The sequence below is a fragment of the Epinephelus lanceolatus genome, chromosome 14 (genome assembly GCF_041903045.1).
Source record: "Epinephelus lanceolatus isolate andai-2023 chromosome 14, ASM4190304v1, whole genome shotgun sequence".
Lineage (NCBI taxonomy): Eukaryota > Metazoa > Chordata > Actinopteri > Perciformes > Serranidae > Epinephelus > Epinephelus lanceolatus.
The window spans coordinates 16331951-16353268 of record NC_135747.1 but is presented as its reverse complement, the minus strand read 5'-3'; the positions used below and the strand labels follow the sequence as shown (position 1 = coordinate 16353268).

General features: G+C 41.5%; 2 protein-coding genes across 2 annotated transcripts; both read left to right on the top strand.

The window, feature by feature from the left end:
* Nucleotides 1–12069: 12069 nt before the first annotated feature.
* Nucleotides 12070–13023, top strand: LOC144466913 (olfactory receptor 10J4-like). Its single transcript, XM_078174833.1, has one exon. The coding sequence runs from the start codon at nucleotides 12070–12072 to the stop codon at nucleotides 13021–13023; it is 954 nt and encodes a 317-aa protein (XP_078030959.1).
* Nucleotides 13024–19776: 6753 nt separating this feature from the next.
* On the top strand, nucleotides 19777–20748 carry LOC144466912 (olfactory receptor 51E1-like). Its single transcript, XM_078174832.1, has one exon. It carries the CDS (start codon nucleotides 19777–19779, stop codon nucleotides 20746–20748), a length of 972 nt encoding a protein of 323 aa, XP_078030958.1.
* The last annotated feature ends 570 nt before the right edge of the window (nucleotides 20749–21318 follow it).

The window sequence follows — 21318 nt, the reverse complement described above, 5'->3', positions numbered from 1 at the left end:
GCCGTGGCCTATCTCAGGACTGAGAGCCCGCAAGGCAAGGTTGAGGTTTCTTTCCTCGCAGCACGGTCCCGTGTAGCCCCCAAGAAACAGCAGTCCGTCCCTTGTCTGGAATTGTGTGCGGCCCTCACTGGCGCACAGCTGTCCAAGGTCATTACCACAGAGCTGACCCTCCCCATCCACAGTCTCACCCTATGGTCTAATTCAGCTACTGTTCTTACCTGGTTATCATCAGATTCATGTCGCTACAAGGTTTTTGTAGGCACACGCGTGGCGGAAATCCAAGAGCTGACGGATTCTGCTACATGGCGATACGTGCCATCAGGAGAAAACCCAGCAGATGACATCACTCGAGGTCTCACTCTCCTGGATCTAGCTGATGGTGGCAGGTGGACCCACGGCCCAACATTCCTGAAGCAGCGGCCAGAGGAGTGGCCAAAGCACCCAGGTTCACCCCATGATGAGCCAGAGCAGCAAACCCTGGGTGACTATCTGGAGGTCACGGCACACCAGCTGTACGGGGCGGCTGACCCTTTGACCCCTGTGACCGCCAACAACTATGCTGCAGCTGAACTGGAAGTCTTGAAACAGGCACAGAGAGACTCGTTCCCAAAGGAGTGTGCTATGCTAACTGCAAGCAAACCAGTGGCAAAATCCAGCCGCTTCATGTCACTGGCTCCAGAGCTTGACGAGGCAACAGGGCTCATTAGAGTGGGAGGCCGTCTCCGTCGCTGTAGTGCCCTCACATCAGACATGATTCATCCCATCGTCCTTGACCCCCAGCACCCTCTGACCAGGCTGATCATACAGGACTATGATGTCAAGCTGCATCATCCAGGGCCGGAGAGAGTGTTTGCAGAAATCAGGAGGAAGTATTGGATACTGAGGGGGCATGAAGCAGTACGTCAACACCAAAGGAAGTGCACGGATTGTAGGAAGTGGAGAGGGAGACCAGACCTGCCTAAGATGGCTGACCTCCCCCCAGCTAGACAACGCACCTTTGAGCCTGCCTTCTACTCCACCGGCGTCGACTGCTTTGGGCCATACCTCATCAAGATTGGTCGCAGAAATGAGAAGAGGTGGGGGATACTGTTCAAATGTATGACGACACGAGCAGTCCATGTGGATCTTCTCAGCAGTATGGACACCGACGCGTTTCTGATGGCTCTGAGACGCTTCATCGCCCGACGTGGAAAGCCCCATGAGCTCCTGTGTGACCAAGGCACAAATTTTAGGGGAGGAGAAAGAGAGCTGTGGCAGTCGTTCAAAGCCCTCCAACCCGAGCTCTAAGTACAACTTGCCAGCCAGTAAATCAGATTTGCTTTCAACCCTCCAGGATCACCACACTTCGGAGGATGCTGGGAGAGGGAGATTCGTTCTCTAAAAGCTGCCCTTCAAGTCACCATTGGGGCCCAGACAGTCACAGAGGAGGTGTTGCGCACCGTTCTTATTGAGATCGAAGGAATCATAAATTCCAAACCTCTTGGTTATGTCTCATCGGACATTGCAGACCCTGATCCCATCACTCCTAACTGTCTCCTCATGGGGCGGCATGATGCTTCCCTGCCCCAGGTTGTCTATGAGGGTCCAGAGATTTTAGGACGATGGAGATGGCGACATAGCCAGATACTGGTTGACCAATTCTGGAAACATTTCGTCAAACACCACCTTCCTGGACTCCAGGCCCGTCAAAAATGGCGGAGAGAAGCCGTGGACTTGCAAGTGGGGGATATTGTCATGATTGTTGACAACCAGTTGCCTCGGGCCCCCTGGAGCTGACAACCGTGTCCGGTCTGCCGAGGTGATGGTGAAGGACAGAACGTACACCCAGCCTGTGGCGAGGCTTATAAGTCTCCCTGCTCTTCCTGAAGAGGAATAGTGGCCTTTCCAGAGGTTCGAATTCACTCCTTGAATTCGGGGGCGGCTGTTGAAAAGGCTGCCTTTTGCCTGGTAGCTGAGAAGGGAGATACTCATCTTGGCCACTAGGTGGTGCACTGGCACTGTTCTGACTGGCTACAGGAGCCAGTTCAAGCCAGTTTGCCAGCTGCAGAACGGGAGAGAAGACTACAGGTGGTTTTGAGAGTTGTCAGTTGGTTTTTTGGTGTTCCAGGTTCTAGTTTTTCAGTTTAAGAGGGATGTGTGCGTCCATATGTCCTGTAAGTAGACTTCAGTTTGATATTAATATGATTATTTGTGAATTGCAGTTACTTTGAGCTAAGTAATAAGCAGTGTGTTAATGTAGAACGCTGTTAAGTTGCTATCGGTCATTAACCTACCATTTTGTTGTATGAAGGTTACAGTAGTGTGGGTTTTCACTCTGTTTGTTCTGTGTACATCCTAGAAACCACACACACAACCACAACTAGAAGCCCTGTAAGAACCAGCCAAGTAGAAAATAAAGAACTCTCTCGGCAACCCACGGCTTGGTTATTGAGACCCACCAGAGCCCTGATCGGACTCTCCACAGTGATTCGTGCTCTCCAACCACTCTACATCTTAAATCTATTTTTCAGTTCTCCTTGGCCCTGACCTCTGCCTGTTAGTTGTCATTTAGACTTTTAGTTTAAAAAGTCATAACGTGGCCGTAAAGTTCAAAGTAATTGTGTCCTGATAGACAAGATTGTTTTGATTTGTGTGTGCATGTGGGTGTGTGTATCTTACACCTCGTGGGGATGAATGGACAGCAAATGACAGTCACAGTGATGAAATTCAAGTGATGTAATTACCAATCTGCAGATTGACTTGCATATTGTTACCATAGTTGATGAAAGGCTGTTGTAATGGGTATAATTACTGTGACCTCCCTGGTGAGATTCAGTGGAAAACATCAGGCCACAGGGAACAGGGATGGCTACAGCCAGCTAATTATCATCCAATGGTCAGTTTACGCTGGTCTCATGGGATGGTGTACTGAGGAAATGCTTTGATGCTTTGTACGATTAGAGGAAGGATCATTGAAATGATTCAGAATGTCATGTTTTAGAGTCTGAAAATATAGTTATTCTCATTCAAAACTGACTTCACCTGTTGACAGCAAAAGCTGTGAAATAGCTTCCCTTCAATCATGAGTACCTCAGAGGGGAAACTGTAGCTGTTATTTTAGGGTGCTCCATAGAGTATATGCAGTAATTATGATAGAACTGGTCAACAGGTCATTAACTCCACTCTCCCTTGAAGCAATTAATAAAACAACACCACTCTGGAGACCCAGTCCGGTAGCTAATTCACACAAACAGGCTCAGTAGCCAGTGTCTCTTCAGTTTTACTTTACCACTGAAAACAAAAATAAATACATTAAACCAAATTTAGGTTCTATTTGACTTCTATACAGTTTGGTTTATTGAACTCAATATTTCTATTGTTCTTATCAGTCCTCATTGGTCTGGCAGATTAAATAGTGCAAAACCCATCAACAATTATTTGCAGCAGCATTATATGTATAATGTAAGGCAAATCGATAGAAAAATAACAATAATTATCTCCACACAATTTTCCTCGATAGAGATATGATAAATGTTAAATAAATCCTCCATATAATTAAACCACCCTTATGCACGGTGATGGTGATGCATTCTGAACACCAGTTTCCACCCACCATTAACCAGAAGAAGAAGGAGCAGCTGCAGTAGCAGCAGAAGAAGAAGACAATGACAGCAGCCACTAATCATAGATTTATAACGCATACAGTAACGTTATAACATTAGAACAACATTCAACATGCTCATAAAGTTATTTTCAGTATGAGTATTTTGAGCACAGATAATAGCACAATGGAGCGGCACGGTGGTGTGGTGGTTAGCACTGTCGCCTCACAGCAAGAGGGTTCCCGGTTCGATCCCGGGCATGGGAGCCCTTCTGTGGGGAGTTTGCATGTTCTCCCCGTGTCAGCGTGGGTTCTCTCCGGGCACTCCAGCTTCCTCCCACAGTCCAAAGACATGCAGATTGGGGATTAGGTTAATTGGTGTGAATAGGTGTGAATGTGAGCGTGAGTGGTTGTCTGTCTCTATGTGATAGTCTGGCGACCTGTCCAGGGTGTACCTTGCCTCTCGCCCGATGTCAGCTGGGATAGGCTCCAGCCCCCCCACGACCCTCAAGAGGATGAAGCGGTTAGAAGATGAATGAATGAATGAATGAATGAATGAATAATAGCGCAGTGCTACCCTACTATTGAATTTGCCACATAACACTAGCTACAGCAGCTTTATGGGTCGACTCATTTAATGCTAATGGTGAGTTAGCAAGTTAATGTGACTGACTAACTGGCTCTTTCATTAGAATGATTTGACACAACATGACTTACTATAACCTGAATATAACCTAAACACATTTTCTTGTCTGTAAACATGATTTTTGCCTCAGTCATGTCAAAAAAATCTAATTGGCAATAATCAATCAATCAATTTTATTTGTAAAGCCCAATATCACAAATCACAATTTGCCTCACAGGGTTTTACAGCATACGACATCCCTCTGTCCTTTGGACCCTCGCAGCGGATAAGGAAAAACTCCCCAAAAAACCCCTTTAACAGGGAAAAAAAAACGGTAGAAACCTCAGGAAGAGCAACTGAGGAGGGATCCCTCTTCCAGGACGGACAGACGTGCAATAGATGTCGTACAGAACAGATCAGCATAATAAATTAACAGTAATCTGCATGACACAATGAGACAGAGAGAGAGAGAGAGAGAGAGAAATGCAGGTAATGACAGTAGCTTACAACAACATTATTGAAAGTAATAATATTATAGTTATAGTTCTGGCTACTGTGGTACAATATGTTGAAAGTATGTATTAATATCTGGCAGTATACATGTGTGACAATAGTCATATGTGTATAATAACAGTAGAAGTATGACTAATGACTAATGATGGCAGCAGCAGCAGGAGGCATCTGGCAGGACCACGGCAGCAGCACAACCACACACGTCACGCTATCCAGGCACCGCTGCGATATGAGTTAATCTGAGAGACAGTGGAGCACAAAGGCTCCGGAGAAGAAGCCGAGTTAGTGACATCCAGAATGGCTGAGTTAGCAAGATGCAGTAATAGGATACGAGAGAGAGAGAGAAGGAGAGAAGGTGCCCGGTGTATTATAGGGGGTCCTCCGGCAGACTAGGCCTAAGTCAGCCTAACTAGGGGCTGGTACAGGGCAAGCCTGAGCCAGCCCTAACTATAAGCTTTATCAAAGAGGAAAGTCTTAAGTCTAGTCTTAAATGTGGAGACGGTGTCTGTCTCCCGGACCGTAACAGGAAGATGATTCCACAGGAGAGGAGCCTGATAGCTGAAGGCTCTAGCTCCTGATCTACTTTTGGAGACTTTAGGGACCACGAGTAACCCTGCGTTCTCAGAGCGCAGTGTTCTGGTGGGATAATATGGCACTATGAGCTCTCTAAGATATGACGGAGCTTGACCATTTAGAGCTTTATAAGTTAACAGTAGGATTTTAAATTCAATTCTGGATTTTACAGGGAGCCAGTGCAGAGAAGCTAAAACAGGAGAAATATGATCTCGTTTCTTAGTTCCTGTTAGTGCACATGCTGCTGCATTCTGAATTAGCTGGAGAGTTTTTAAGGACTTACTAGAGCTACCTGATAATAGAGAGTTACAGTAATCCAGCCTAGAGGTAACAAAAGCGTGGACCAATTTTTCTGCATCTTTTCGGGTCAGGATAGGCCTAATTTTTGCAATATTACGCAGATGAAAAAATGCAGTCCGCGAGGTTTGTTTTAAATGAGAATTAAAAGACAAATCTTGATCAAATATTACTCCGAGGTTTCTTACAGTAGTGTTAGAGGCCAGAGCAATGCCATCTAGAGAAACTGTGTCATCAGATAAAGAGTCTCTGAGTTGTTTGGGGCCAAGAACAATAACTTCAGTTTTTTCTGAATTTAACATCAGGAAATTGGTGCTCATCCAATTTTTTATGTCTTTAAGGCAGTTATGGAGTTTAGTTAATTGATTACTTTCTTCTGGCTTCATCGATAAATACAACTGAGTATCATCCGCATAACAATGGAAATTTATAGAGTGATTTCTAATGATGTTACCTAAAGGAAGCATATATAGAGTAAATAGGATTGGTCCGAGCACAGAACCTTGCAGAACTCCAAAACAAACTTTGGTACGTAAGGATGATTCATTATGAACGTGAACAAACTGAAAACGATCAGATAAATAAGATTTAAACCAGCTTAGTGCAAAACCTTTTAGGCCAATTAAGTGATCCAGTCTCTGCAGTAGAATTTGATGGTCAATTGTGTCAAACGCCGCACTAAGATCTAATAAAACAAGTACAGAGACAAGTCCTTTGTCTGAAGCAATCAGAAGGTCATTTGTAATTTTATTATTATCATGGAGAAAATCACACAGCTGGTCTGCGACTACTTTCTCAAGGATCTTTGACATAAAGGGAAGATTAGATATTGGTCTATAGTTGGCTAACATCTCTGGATCCAGGGTGGGCTTTTTTAGTAGAGGTTTAATTACAGCTACCTTAAAAGACTGTGGTACATAGCCTGTTAATAAGGATATATTGATCATATCTAATATATGAGTGTTAACTAAAGGAAAGACCTGCTTAAGTAGCCTAGTTGGGATGGGGTCTAAGAGACACGTTGATGATTTAGATGAAGAAATCATTGCTGTCAATTCTTGAAGAGAAATTGGGGAGAAGCAATCTAAATATATATTAGGTTTTACAGCTGTGTTTGAGGTTAGATATGTACTGTCTGAGGACAGGAGGTCATGAATTTTGCCTCTAATAGTTAGAATTTTGTCATTAAAAAAGCTCATAAAATCATTACTGCTAAGGGCTAAAGGAATACAAGGCTCAATAGAGCTTTGTATTCCTTTAGCCCTTAGCAGTAATGGAATACAAGGCTCAATAGAGCTTTGACTCTCAGTCAGCCTGGCTACAGTGCTGAAAAGAAACCTGGGGTTGTTCTTATTGTCTTCTATTAATGCTGAGTAATAGTTTGCTCTGGCATTGCGGAGGCCCCTCTTATAAGTTTTGAGACTGTCTGTCCAGATTAAACGAGATTCTTCCAGTTTGGTCAATCGCCAATTCCTTTCAAATTTTCACGATATTTGTTTTAACTTACGGGTTTGAGAATTATACCAAGGAGCGAACTTTCTTTGCTTTTTTAACTTCTTTTTAAGAGGAGCTACAGAGTCAAGGGTTGTTCGCAGCGAGCCTACGGTGCTATCGACAAAATGATCAAAGTCGGTACAGGAAACCTCTGTTACTGAGGGACTTGGTATTGAATTTAACGACGGAGTAATCTTTTCCTTAAATTTTGCGACAGCACTATCTGATAAACATCTAGTATAATAACTGTTGCTGAGTGGCGTGTAATCGAGTAAAAAGAAATCAAAAGTAATCAGATAATGATCCGATAGCGAGTGATTCTGTGGAAAGACTTTTAGGTTATCAATTTCAATTCCATACGTCAGAACTAGATCGAGGGTATGGTTAAAACAATGAGTGGGTTCATGTACACCCTGACTGAAGCCAATGGAGTCTAATAATGAGATAAACGCGGTAGCGAGGGAGTCATTATCAACGTCGACATGAATGTTAAAATCGCCTACAATAATAACTTTATCTGATTTAAGAACTAAACTGGATAAAAACTCTGAGAATTCAGATACAAATTCAGAATACGGGCCAGGAGCACGGTACACTATAACAAATAAAAGTGGCTGCAAGGTTTTCCAGGTGGGATGTAAAAGACTAAGAACGAGGCTTTCAAATGAATTATAATCTAGTTTAGGTTTAGGGCTGATTAACAGACTAGAGTTAAAAATGGCTGCAACTCCCCCTCCTCGGCCGCTGCCTCTAGGAATGTGGGTATTATTATGACTGGGAGGAGTGGACTCATTGAGACTGACATATTCATCTTGACACAGCCAGGTTTCTGTGAGACTGAGTAAATCAATATGATTATCTGATATTAATTCGTTTACTAACACTGCTTTAGATGATAGAGACCTGATATTTAACAGTCTGCATTTAATTCTCCTGTTTTGTCTTTCTGTCACAGAAGAGGTCCAAAGTGGGATGAATGCCGTCTCTCCTAATAAGAACAGGTTTTCCCCAGAAAGTTTGCCAATTATTAACGAAACCCACATCGTTTGCTGGACACCACCTGGACAGCCAGCGATTAAGTGATGACATGCGGCTAAACATGTCATCACTGGTCAGATTTGGGAGGGGTCCAGAGAAAACTACGGAGTCCGACATCGTTTTTGCATATTCACACACCGAGGCAATATTCATTTTAGTGACCTCTGATTGGCGTAACCGGGTGTCATTGCCGCCAACGTAAATAACAATCTTACTGAATCTACGTTTAGCTTTAGCCAGCAGTTTTAAATTTGATTCAATGTCGCCCGCTCTGGCCCCAGGGATACATTTGACTATGGCCGCTGGTGTTGCTAACTTCACGTTTCTCAGAATAGAGCTGCCAATAACCAGAGTTTTATCCTCAGCGGGTGTGTCACTGAGTGGGGAAAAGCGGTTGGAAACGTGAACAGGCTGGTGGTGAGCCGTGGGCTTCGGCTTGGAGCTGTGCTTCTGGCGAACCGTAACCCAACCTCCCGGCTGAACGGGAGTTGCCGGAGGACAGTTAGCAGAGGCTAAGGCTATGCTATGTGGCTCCGCACCAGCTACAGGGGGCTGGCTAACTACCGCAGCTACTGAATGGTTTTCCATGGTGTGGAGCCGCGCTTCTAATTCACTAAGCCTCGCCTCCAACGCAGCAAATAAGCTACACTTATTACAATTACCACTGTCGCTAAAGGAGGCAGAGGCATAACTGAACATTTGGCACACCGAGCAAGAGAAAACAGAGGGAGAAGCCATCGCTAACTGTAAAGCTAATGTAGCTACCAAGGCTAGTAACGTGCAAACAACAGCTAAGAGATTAGCGAGAAAGTCGTAGAAAGAAGGAGAGCTATAAGTGCTTAAACAGAACCAGTGTGGGTTAAGACTTGAAGTAGACGTTAAAGCAACGTTAAAGCAACTGAAGTGAGAAAGCAAGCTAGCAGAATTCACCAGAGCAGTACAGAGACGCTGTCACAGAAACACAGGAAATGACACAACTCGCTTACCGCAATACGTCAGCAGACATGTACCTGACCTAACTGACCTCATGTTACTTAATGATGCCATCAAAGTCCGTCTTTTGTTATTGGACTCATTTGAGATTAGCCAGGCCTGCCCAGAATTGATCACCAGCGATCACTGCATGATGCATGGCGGTTAGTTTTGTGTTCGACTTCATCTCCAACATCCCAACTCTCACGTCATACAAAAATGGACAGCAATATTCTCACAAGATTGAGGCAGCTGCAGTTTTAGAGGCAGGTGCTGTAGTTGCCACTGGCCCCTGCTGCTGCCTGATCTTATCCACCTTCCAGGTGAGGCGCAGGTCATCTCGAATGAGCCTACTGTTTTGGTTGAGACAAAATTACATGCAGTGGGTGTGCAGAATTACTGCCCCACGGTTGTATGCTTGCGTGCACCAATCAAGTTTCTTTTAGCAGACCCTACACCATAGCCAAAGCGTGTGGTCTACACCGTTGTGAGCATTTATACTTGTGCGGTGGTGTGTCTGTGTCACTTTGCAGTTACACCTCAAAAACACTAGTCGGCAGCAGGGTTTGTGAAGTGCCGTAAAGTTTAGTTGATTCAAAACACACCCATAACACACTTAAAACATGGCTTAATAGAGACAATTTCAAGCACAAGTAAATAAATTGGCTTCACTATAACTCGCAGCATTCACAGACAAACACTTGTCTTTATCTGGACACATTTTCCCTACAACATGCTAATGTTTTTAGCACAAGTCTGTGGCATTGTACATTGCATAAATTAACCTAGCAGCTGGCAGACTTTTTTCTCTACTCATATGAAGCCTGGGACAACAGCAACATTTAACAAAAGTAACATTACAAAATTTTTCTCCATTACAACTCACAAGGTTCACTGACAAAACAACTGTCTTATACTAAACACGTTTTCCAAAGAAATGTAACATGCTAACCTCATTAGCACAAGCCTATGGCATTTTACATTGTATAAATTAGCCTAGGGATGAGCGGAGATTTCCTCTACTCATATGAAGCCAGGATAAATCCCGAGGTATAAATCCCCGATGGATAAACCGCATACAAGACTTAAAATGCCATTTTTGTGGAGGCTATATTTTCTTCACAATTTATTGTTTCTTATCTGTTAAATAAAAGTAAATAAAGCTTCCTCTCCACTGAGGCAAATGGTTTTGGTTCAGGAGGTCTGCGTCACTGCAATGTGTAGTTACACACCATTTCAGTGTCTGACCAAATATCCCCCCATCCCTTTGTGTTACTTAGTTAAAGGAAAGTGTTTTTGCAGAACATTATGATGTCACATTGAAGCTGACCTTTGACCTTTTGGATATAAAATGTCATCACTTTATATTTTGTCCTATTGGACATTTGTATGAAATGTTGTCATAATTAGCATATGAATTATTGAGTTACTGCCAAAAACATGTTTTGTGAGGTCACACAGACCTTGACCTTTGACTGTTCCACCAAATTCTAATGAGTTTATTCTTCACTTTAAGTGGACGTTTGTGTCAAATTTTAGGAAGTTCCCTTAAGGTGTTCTTGAGATACTGTATTTACAAGAATGAGACAGATGCAAGGTCACATTGACCTCAACCTTTAACCACCGAAATCCAATCAGTTCATGGTTGAGAACAAATGGCCATTGGTGCCATATTTAAAGAAATTCCATCAAGGTATTCTTGAGATATCACGTTCATGAAAATTAGAAGGATGCAAGGTCACTTTGACCTTGGCCTTTGACCACTAAAATCTAATCAGTTCATCGTTGAGTCTAGGTGAGACCAAATTTGTAGAAATTCTCTCAAGGTCTTCTTGAGATATCATGTTCACAAGAATGAGACAGACAAGGTCACAGTAACCTTGGCCTTCGACCTATGACCACCAAAATCTAAATAATTCATCTTTGAATCCAAGGGGGCATTTGTGCCAAATTTGAGGAAATTCCTTCAAGGTGTTCGTAAGATATTGTGTTCATGAGAATGGCACAAATGGACAACCCACCGGCTAATGCTGGCATGGAGGCATAAATATCATCAGCATCGATCATCAGGGAACCATGAATGCACTTTCGCCAAAACCTTCGCCTGCTGTTTGCACTGCAGGAAAATCAAGAGATTACCAAAGTCAGGAGGATTCATCTTCTGGGGGCCATAAATGTCTTCACAAAATTCCATGGCAATCTGTCGCATAGCCATTGAGATATTTCAGTGTTGGACAGGCTGACCAAAAGACCATCACCAGAGCCATGCCACTAGCAAGCCCAAAAACAAAAGTTCTATCATAAAGTTGAACATGCACTGTGGGGAACACTAAATTCTCCAGAGGTGAAATGATGTGGTGACATCTACCAGGCTAGACAAGATAAAAGATGCTGAACACCTCAGTTGTATTTGACCTGTGCACAGATCTCAAACATTACTATGTTTGGTTTTCCCTAAATACAGGGAGGAGGAATTACAACAGTCATAATTAATATGTTATATGTAAGTGAGTGTATCTATATGTTGTTTTCGTTGTTACTGTTGTCGTATGTCGTTGTCATTATTGTAGTCATTATTGTTGTTTGTTGTTGTTTCTTGTTCTTGTTGTTATTATTATCATTACTATTGTTGTTGTTATTACAGTATTATTATTATTGATATGAATATTGAGTGAACAAGGGGTAGGACCAGATAAGTTTATACTTCTTCCTACTCCTTTTGAACATGTAAATGAGATGTGAATATATTGTTTTCTTCTCTTTCTAATTGTTTTAATCAATTGCTTATTTTTATTTAATTTTTTTTATACATGTTCAAATAAATAAATAAATAAATAAAAAACATAGTGCAAAACATAGATTTCTAAATAGGCTGTTCAAGATGTTCAATTCCTGTACAGTTTAGTAAGACATTTTTCATAAGAGAGACAGAAGGATTGTACAAGAACAGACATAAATATCTTTTTTGATTCAGAGAATGGAAAACAGTACTGTCTTTGATTACTTAAACTTTACTATGTTCATGAACATTGGGCATTACCGTTATCCAGCCTTTGTCTTTTGCCTCCTGCTCTACAGCTTTATTGTGTCTGCTAATCTTGCCATGATAATTATAATATTACGGGAGAAAACACTACATGAGCCCTTGTACATTTTCACTGCATTTTTATCTGTCAATGCTCTGTATGGTTCCACTGGTCTCTTCCCCAGATTCCTCATGGACCTTCTGTCCGATACTCATTTGATCTCTCGTCCTGCTTGTTTTACTCAGATCTTTATTATTTACACATATGCTTCTTATGAACTGACCATTCTGAGCATTATGGCATATGATAGATATGTTGCTGTTTGTCATCCTTTACATTATCACAGAAAGATGAACTCTAAAACTGTCTACACTTTGACATTTTTTGCTTGGGTCTGTCCAGCCTGTAACCTTACAATAAGCCTTAACATGATTGTCAAGCTCCCTCTGTGTGGTAACAATATACAGAAGGTATACTGTGCCAGCTGGAATATTGTAAAATTATCATGTGTTTCCAATGCTGTTAACAGTATTGTTGCTTTGTTGGGGGCCATAGCCATAGCCTTTGTCCCCTTTAGTTGTATCTTATACACGTATCTGAGAATTGTGATTGCTTGTTGGAAGTCATCAGAGGTCAGAGGAAAAGTATTACAGAGCTGTCTTCCACACGTTATTTCATTTGTGATATATTCCATCACATCATTTAGTGATACTGCCCTGAGCCGACAAAATCTTGAAGAGATAAATCCATTTGTGGCTATAATTTTGTCACTAGAATTTGTTATTATTCCTCCAGTTCTGAATCCTCTTGTGTATGGCCTTAAATTACCAGAAATTAGAAAACAAATATTTAAGACATTATGTTTAAAACCCCACACTAAAAGAACCTTTGTAGAACATTGCTAGAGTCAACACTGATCATATAAATCATGTGTTTTAAACAATATACAGAACCCATGAATAATATCTAAGCAAAAACACAAAGTATTTGGTGTCCTTATCAACTATCCTGCAATACAAAATCAAAACTGAGCTAATTTAAAATGTCTCCTTTAATTTAGTTTGATTGGAATATTGTGATAACAGACTGTGAAGTGAAATGTGTGGTGAGCATCCAACTATTGCTTATAACATGATTAGACAAATGTGCATGCTTTGGTATTACTTCGGATTGATGTTAATTGTGATTTTTAAGGCTACTAATGTTTTTCCCATATTAAATTAAATTACTTCAAACACAAATATTGTATCTCAGTAATATGACTCCATCTTGTAAATTGATTCTTTAAGGGGACCCAGTGAACATTTTTCTCTTGAACAGATGTTTAAAAAAACGACTGTGGTCACCGGTGAAAAGACACAGAAATGGTTCAAAAGTGAATGTTCTTTCACCAACTACCTGCAGATGTTGATTGAAAGTTCACCTTTAGACCATATTTATATATAAGATTTGCAATAGAGATATCATCCTCTTCAGTGTGCAAATAATAGTATATCTTTATTTTGGAGCCTTACTAGGAAATCACATCCAAATTTCTCATCTGAAAGAAAAAACGGTAACACTATTACTTGAGGGTATCAACATAAGAGTGACATGACACTGTCATAACTATGACATGACATGGTCATGAACTTGTCATGAACATTATGAACATGTCATAAATGTTTATAAGTGTTGTCATTAAGTGTCATTCGGTTTTTGTAATGACAAGTAGACATTGTTTGGGTTGTCTTGATTATGACAACTTGACATTAATCAAAGTGACATTACCAGAAGTTGTCTTTGTCATGACAAGTTGACATTAAATTTGTTTGGGATGTCCTTATAATGACAACTTGACATTAACCAGGATGACATTACCAGAAGATGTCTTTATGTTAATGTCAAATTGTCATTATAAAGACATCCCAAACAAATTTAATGTCAACATGTCATGACAAAGACAACTTCTGGTAATGTCACTTTAATCAGTGTCAAGTTGGCATACAAATTACATACTTAGTCACACACACATAAATACAATTACAATGAAATAGAAAAATACATAACTGATGCAGGGTCCCTTTGGTTTGTCCCTCTAGTTGGGGGAAGAAGTGTGATATGGTGGAAATCTGTAAATAAAACAAGGATTGAAAAGAAATATATTTTCACTTTGCAAAGGGTGAATGTCCATCAAGGGTTCGATATATGTCTTTGAGCGTAACTGTAATTTCAGTATGTAATATGTGACCAAGGATAAAACATAATATATTACACAGTATTATTCTCTATATTGTCTGTATGTTGCTGTATATCAAATGTTTTAGCCCTCTTGTTTCCACATCACTTGCTGTAATGTTATTGTTTGCCAATCAAAACACGCTACAAGTTAGGGTGATGCAGCCAATGAGGATACTCTCGATGGTGGACATGTAGAGGTTGCCTGGTATCCTGGAGGCTATGTTGAGTCTCCTAAGCATACCAAGGAAGAAGAGCCATTGTCTTGTTGTCTTTGTAATGATGTTGGTGCAGTGGATTCGGGTATCATTTGGCTGATGTGAATCCAGAGGAACTTGAAGGTTCTGAGTTTCACCCCTGTAGTCCCATTGATGTTGATGGGGGCATGTTCTACTCCATCATTTCCCGTAGTCCACAATCAGCCCCATTGTTTTGCTGACGTTGAGATGGAGGCTGTTGTCAAGGCACCAAGAAGTCAGAGGTCTGACCTCTTCTCTGTAGGATGTCTCATTGACATGACAGTCATTTCATCAGTGAACTTAAAGGGATAGTGCACCCAAAAATGAAAATTCAGCCATTATCTACTCACCCATATGCCGACGGAGGCCCTGGTGAAGTTTTAGAGTCCTCACATCTCTTGCAGAGATCGGCGGGGGGAGCGGCTAGCACACCTAATGGCAGACGGCGTCCCAGATTATCGTCCAAGAACACAAAATTGAATCCACAGAATACCGGAGTCGAGCACTGGAAACCTGGTGGTGTAGTTGTTTCAAATGCAAAGCGATGCCAACGGATGAGGAAAGTCTTTGCTGCTCAGACTGGGAATTGGCGATGCCTGCACTTGAGAATCTGGATATCAGTACTGACGAGACTGCTGCTCTTCAGAGACCATGCATCACCGACCACCCTGAGCACGCACACGTGAGCACGGAGCAGAGAAGCAGTCAGAGCTACAGGCTACAGTGAGGCTAAAAACAGAGTTCATTTGGCGTTTTTCGAAACAGCTTTTTATGTCGGGGCTGCAGCACACTTGGATCACTATGGATGAGCAGTATGGACATACTCTGTGGATTCAATTTTGTGTTCTTGGACATTAGTCTGGGGCGCCGTCTACCATTAGGTGTGCTAGCCGTTCCACCCGCTGATCTCCGCAAGGGATGTGAGGACTCTAAGACTTCACCAGGGCCTCCGTCGGCATATGGGTGAGTAGATAATGGCTGGATTTTCATTTTTGGGTGCACTATCCCTTTAATGATGGTGTTGGAGCTGTGAGTGGCCACACAGTTATAAATGAACAAGGAGTGCAGGAGAGAGCTAGGCTGAGGGATTTCAGTGTTGAGAATCAGGGTAAAGGATGCAGTGGTTCCTGAGGTCTGCCCATCAGGAAGTTCAGGATCAAGTCCCAGGTCTCAAAAGTTTGATGATGATCTTGGAGGATACAATGATACCGAATGCTGAACTACAGTCAATGAACAGCATCCTCACAAATATGTTCTTATGGTCCAGGTGGGAGAGGGCAGAGTGGGGGGCCAGGGCAATGGCACCGTTCATTGATCTGTTTGACCTGTAGGAGACTGGGGTAAGATGAGCCACTTTTCATATTCAGGATCACTACATCAAGGCTATTATAGCTTTGTTGCTAACTAATATATGTGCATATATTCAGGATGTTTGCATCCCTACAAACAAACAGAAGGAGTGTAAACATAACTATTTTGATAATATAGCATGTCCAAAAAAGTTGAGCATAGGAGTGGGGTAAGTTGAGCCATCTCCCTCCTTCCCTCCCTCCTACCCTCCCTCCTTCCCTCCCTCCTACCCCCCTTCCCCCCACCTCACCTTCTCTCCTCCCCCTTTCTCTCTCCCTCCCTCCCTGGGTTAAGATATTCCAGTTATACATGTCTGTACTGAATTAAATAAGACGCTTCTTCAAATCCATGTGTACTTTTATTTATAATACACAATTCAACAGGTACAAAACTTTTTTTAAATTATTATTGCATATAACAACAAGAGAATGCCTTAAAGTGCGCTTAGCAAGAGAACCTTAACAGCTGTGTTTTTGGAAAGAAAACATTGAACTAAATCCGTAGACGTGAATCCTAGTTTGGTGTCCTTGCTAACAGGAGGGCCAATTGTGGAAATTAAGGTATTATAATAATTTGAACTTGTTTATTAACACATTTGAGCATTCTGAACCGAAACTCTCATTCTCTCATCATCCTTTCTCTATATGTCCTCCTTCATCCTCTCTAAACTCCTCCCTCCATCTTACTCTCATTCCATCCACCCCCCTCCCTCCTTCCATCAATATCCCACCTGTCCAGGTTGCAGGTGAATACAAACTGCTGGGACTCTGAGGTTTGGGGAGTTTTGCAATTACATCGCTTCTTGGGAAGAATCCCTCATCTTTCTCCTTGAAAGTAAAGCTTGGTTTACCATATCCAGCTTTGCCTCTTCTCAGAAACTTACGGCTCAACTTACCTCTGTTCAAATTGCTCAACTTACCCCATAGCTACCATATTGACTTTATTAGCCCCCGCAGCTAAAATGGTGCACTTTCATGCTAGCTGTACTACCTCGTTTTGTAGTTAATAGATACCACAATTGATGTATAAAACAAATTAAAAATGATCTATTTTGGTCTAAACACAATCCCCATGAAACTTATGATAGACTAAATTCACTTTCATGAGTGAAAAATGCTTTTTTGGACATGAATCTCTAACCACTTAACTCATGTGGTTCTTACCTTCACAGACTCCATGAAATGATGTCTTCCTCCTAAATATTTGGTCACATGCTCAATTTTATTTACAGTTTCCTAGTAACAAGGGGTGGCTCAACTTACCCTTTGGCTCAACTTACCCCAGTCTCCCCTATGGAGTTTGTAGTGGGTCTAGTGAGTAAGGAGGCAAGGAGGTGATGTTGATTTCGACTAACCGCTCAAAGCACTTCATGATGGGTGATAGTTTACGCAGAAGCTTTGGTCTTTTTGAGAACAGGGACAATAGTGGTCTTTGAAACATTTGGGGGCTGCAGGCTGAAGCAGTGAGCATCTTGACCAGGGATGCAATCAGGTCCAGGGACTCTTACTTCCTTTAAAAGGTCTGCACGCATCTGTCCTGGGTTGCTAATGGGCAGATGTCTGGGTCGTTTGTGCCTCTTCAGCATGTCAAGGAATGCATAGAAGGTCTTCAGTTCATTTGCGGCTGTGAGGTCACGGTTCTATCAATCTGTACAACTTGTCCGGGGCTTAGGTGATGTTGGCATGTGGTGGGATGTACACAGTTGTGGGAAGGATTGATGTAAACTCCCTCTGGAGATAATAAAGATGGCAACTGATCAAAAGGTGCTCAAGATTTGGACAACAGCCTGTTGAACTGATCTCCACATCTAAGCATAACTGGTTGTTGAACATGAAGCAGACATTTCCCCCCTTGTTCCTCTATGATTCTATTAGCCAGTCCTGGCAGTGAATGTAGTGCCCCCCTGGGACAATGGTTCATTGTGAAAGGGTTGAGCCAAATCTCTGTGAAAACCATAATGTCAACCTCATGGTGCTAGAGGAAAAGTAGGGAGATCACCAAAGTTGTTAGGATTCATTGTTTGGGAACCATGAATGTCTGTAGGCCTATATGTTTTTTTAATACATCATGTAGATATTTTACAGGGTAAATGGGCTTACCAAAGTCTGGTGGAGTTCTCACCAGACTGTTCTAACACCTTCTGGATTTTGGCTGTGTCCCCAACCAGTGGAAGGAATCTACTATAATCCCAGTCCCCAAAGAAGACACCTGCTAAGGACCTGAAGGACTACAGACCAGTAGCTTTGACATCTGTTTTATGTAAATGCATGGAGAAAGTAGTGTGTGACCAGCTATCGACATGCTGTCAGACAAACTGGATCCACTTCAGTTTGCCTATAAACCAAAATGCAGTGTAGAGGATGCAAGTCTCATACTTATGGACACTGTTGCTAAAAATGTGGACTCTGCACATCTACACATTAGGATTTTATTCATGGATTTCTCCTCTGCTTTTAATACTGTAAACACTAACAACTTGCTGCACCGCCTCTCTGACCTTCAGGTTCACCCAACACTGATTTTATGTATTAAGAGTTTTTTATTGGGCAAACCACAGCAGGTGCTTTTAAATGGTTTTAAATCCAGTAACCTGGTTTTAAACACGGGACTTCCCCAAGGCTGTGTTTTATCCCCCATTCTTTTCTCTGTTTACACTACCAGCATCACCTGTAGCAGTGAAGGAATGACACTTTTTAAATACGTAGATGACATGGCCCTGGGGGCACACCTGCCTGGCACTGATGCTCTGCCCCTTTACTAGCAGGCGGTCACAACCTGGTACAAACATTTGTTGAGCACTCACTGGAGCTCAACATCACAAAGACCAAGGAGTTGTGCTGTGGGGGCAGAGACGAAAAGCATCGCCCCTTTTCCAACCACTCAGCATCCAGGGTCAGCTGGTGGAGCAGGTTCAGTCTTTTAAATACCTGGGAACAGAGATAGACACCTGCCTGTCTTTTGCACAGCAAACTGGCTCAGTATACACAGTATATACCGCTACCTGCTGAGGAAACTCAGGACTTTTCATGACAGCAAGGACATTTTAACGTTGGTTTACCGTTCACTCATCGAATCCATTCTCACCTTCAATATTTCATCCTGGTACAACCTGCTCACCTTCAAACACAAAACAAAACTCTCCCGCATAATAAAGCATTCCAGCAAAATAATCGCCTCACCTCACACTCAACTGTCTGAACTGTACAGCCGCTCAGTGATCAAGAAAGCCACCCTGATCACAGAGGACCCCACTCACCCCCTCCACCACTCCTTCCAGTTACTGCCATCAGGAAAACGGCATAAAGTCCCACTGGCCCGGAAAAACACAACAAAATCTTTCATCCCCACTGCAGTAACTATTCTAAACAATATTAAATAGACACATGCACAGTCATATACCGTTTTTCAGTCCCCTTGTGTGTTTTGAATGTGACGTGTGTTTTAAATGTGAATTTGAGCCTTGTCAAAGGAGAATTTCTGTCACCTTTGGGACAGACAATAAAGCTTATCCTATCTTATCTTATCCTCTGGGGGGCATGTCTGTACAAAATGTCATGACAATTCATTGAATAGTTGTTGAGATATTTCAGTCTGGACCAAAGTGGCATATATATGACCATCTAACAGACCGACATTGCCATCACTAGAGCCATGCCACTCGTGTGACCAAAAATAGGAGCTCTATCCGAAAGTTTGACATGCTTTGATGAGAACTTTCCAGATTCTCCAGAGGTGAACAAAGGTGGTGACATCTTCCAGGCTAGACAAGATAAACGGTGTACATCTCCCAGAACACCCAGTGTTGGTTAAAGGGTTTAATTTTTATGCATGCTGTCCTTTTTGATTCAGAGAATGGAAAACAGCACTGTCTCTTTTTACTTTAACCTAACCATGTTCATGAACATTGGACATTACCATTATCCAGCCTTTGTCTTTTGCCTCCTGCTCTACAGCTTTATTGTGTCTGCTAATCTTGCCATGATAATTATAATATTACGGGAGAAAACACTACATGAGCCCATGTACATTTTCATTGCATTTTTATCTGTCAATGCTCTGTATGGTTCCACTGGTTTCTTCCCCAGATTCCTCATGGACCTTCTGTCTGATACTCATTTCATCTCTCGTCCTGCTTGTTTTACTCAGATTTATGTTATTTACACATATGCTTTTTACGAACTGACCATTCTGAGCATTATGGCATATGATAGATATGTTGCTGTTTGTCATCCTTTACATTATCACAGAAAGATGAACTCTAAAACTGTCTACACTTTGACATTTTTTGCTTGGGTCTGTCCAACCTGTTACCTTACAGTGTGCATTATTATGGTTGTCAGGCTTCCTCTATGTGGTAACAATATACAGAAGGTATACTGTGCCAGCTGGAATATTGTAAAATTATCATGTGTTACCAATGCTCTTTACCATATTGTTGCTTCTTTGGGGGCCACAATTCTAGCCTCTTTTTTTTGTGGTTTTATCTTGTATACTCATCTGAGAATTGTGATTGCTTGTTGGAAGTCATCAGAGGTCAGAGGAAAAGTATTACAGAGCTGTCTTCCACATGTTATTTCATTTCTGATCTATCTCTTCACATCATTAAGTGATGCTGCTCTGAGTCGACAAAATCTTAAAAAGATTAATCCATTTGTGGTTATAATTGTGTCACTAGAATTTGTTATTATTCCTCCAGTTGTAAATCCTCTTGTTTATGGCCTTAAATTACCAGAACTTAGAAAACACATCTTCAAGATATTATGCTTAAAACCTCAAACAAAAAAGATTTCCTGTACATTACCAGAGTCTACTCTGATCATGTGAATGCTGTGTGTAGTAGGGAATAAATCATACACAAAATATATGAATCATGTCAAAGCAAAATGATAAAGTTTCTGCTGTCCTTATCAACTATCTTGCACGACAACCAGGACTAGACAAGTTGAGATTGTCTCCTTTAAAGTAGTTTAACTAGAGTATTGTGATAATAGACTAATGGCACAAAGTGAAATGTCTGCTGAAAATGCAACCATTGCTTATAGCATGAATTTTTAAATGTGCTTTCTTGGGTTTTATTTGAGGTTGATGTGACTTGTAACTAACTTAGAATAATCATGTATATAAATTAAAATGTATGTCATTATTTAATATTCTATATTATTAATAACAATCTAGTGAATTTATTTTTTAAATTCATCCCCATAACACCAGATAATCTATTACGGGCAATCAGGCCACATAATGCTTCATTTACATTCCCCACATCAACTGTATTTACTTTCTTTTCTTTTCTTTTTCAGATAGTACAACCCCAATTTCAAAAAAAGGTGGGACATTGTGTAAAATGTAAATAAAATCAATTAAAATGCAATTGCTTGTAAGTCCTTTTTTCCC

Coding starts and splice junctions, on each gene's coding strand:
- LOC144466913 (XM_078174833.1), top strand. CDS start 12,070: ATGGAAAACAGTACTGTCTTTGATTACTTAAACTTTACTATGTTCATG.
- LOC144466912 (XM_078174832.1), top strand. CDS start 19,777: ATGGAAAACAGCACTGTCTCTTTTTACTTTAACCTAACCATGTTCATG.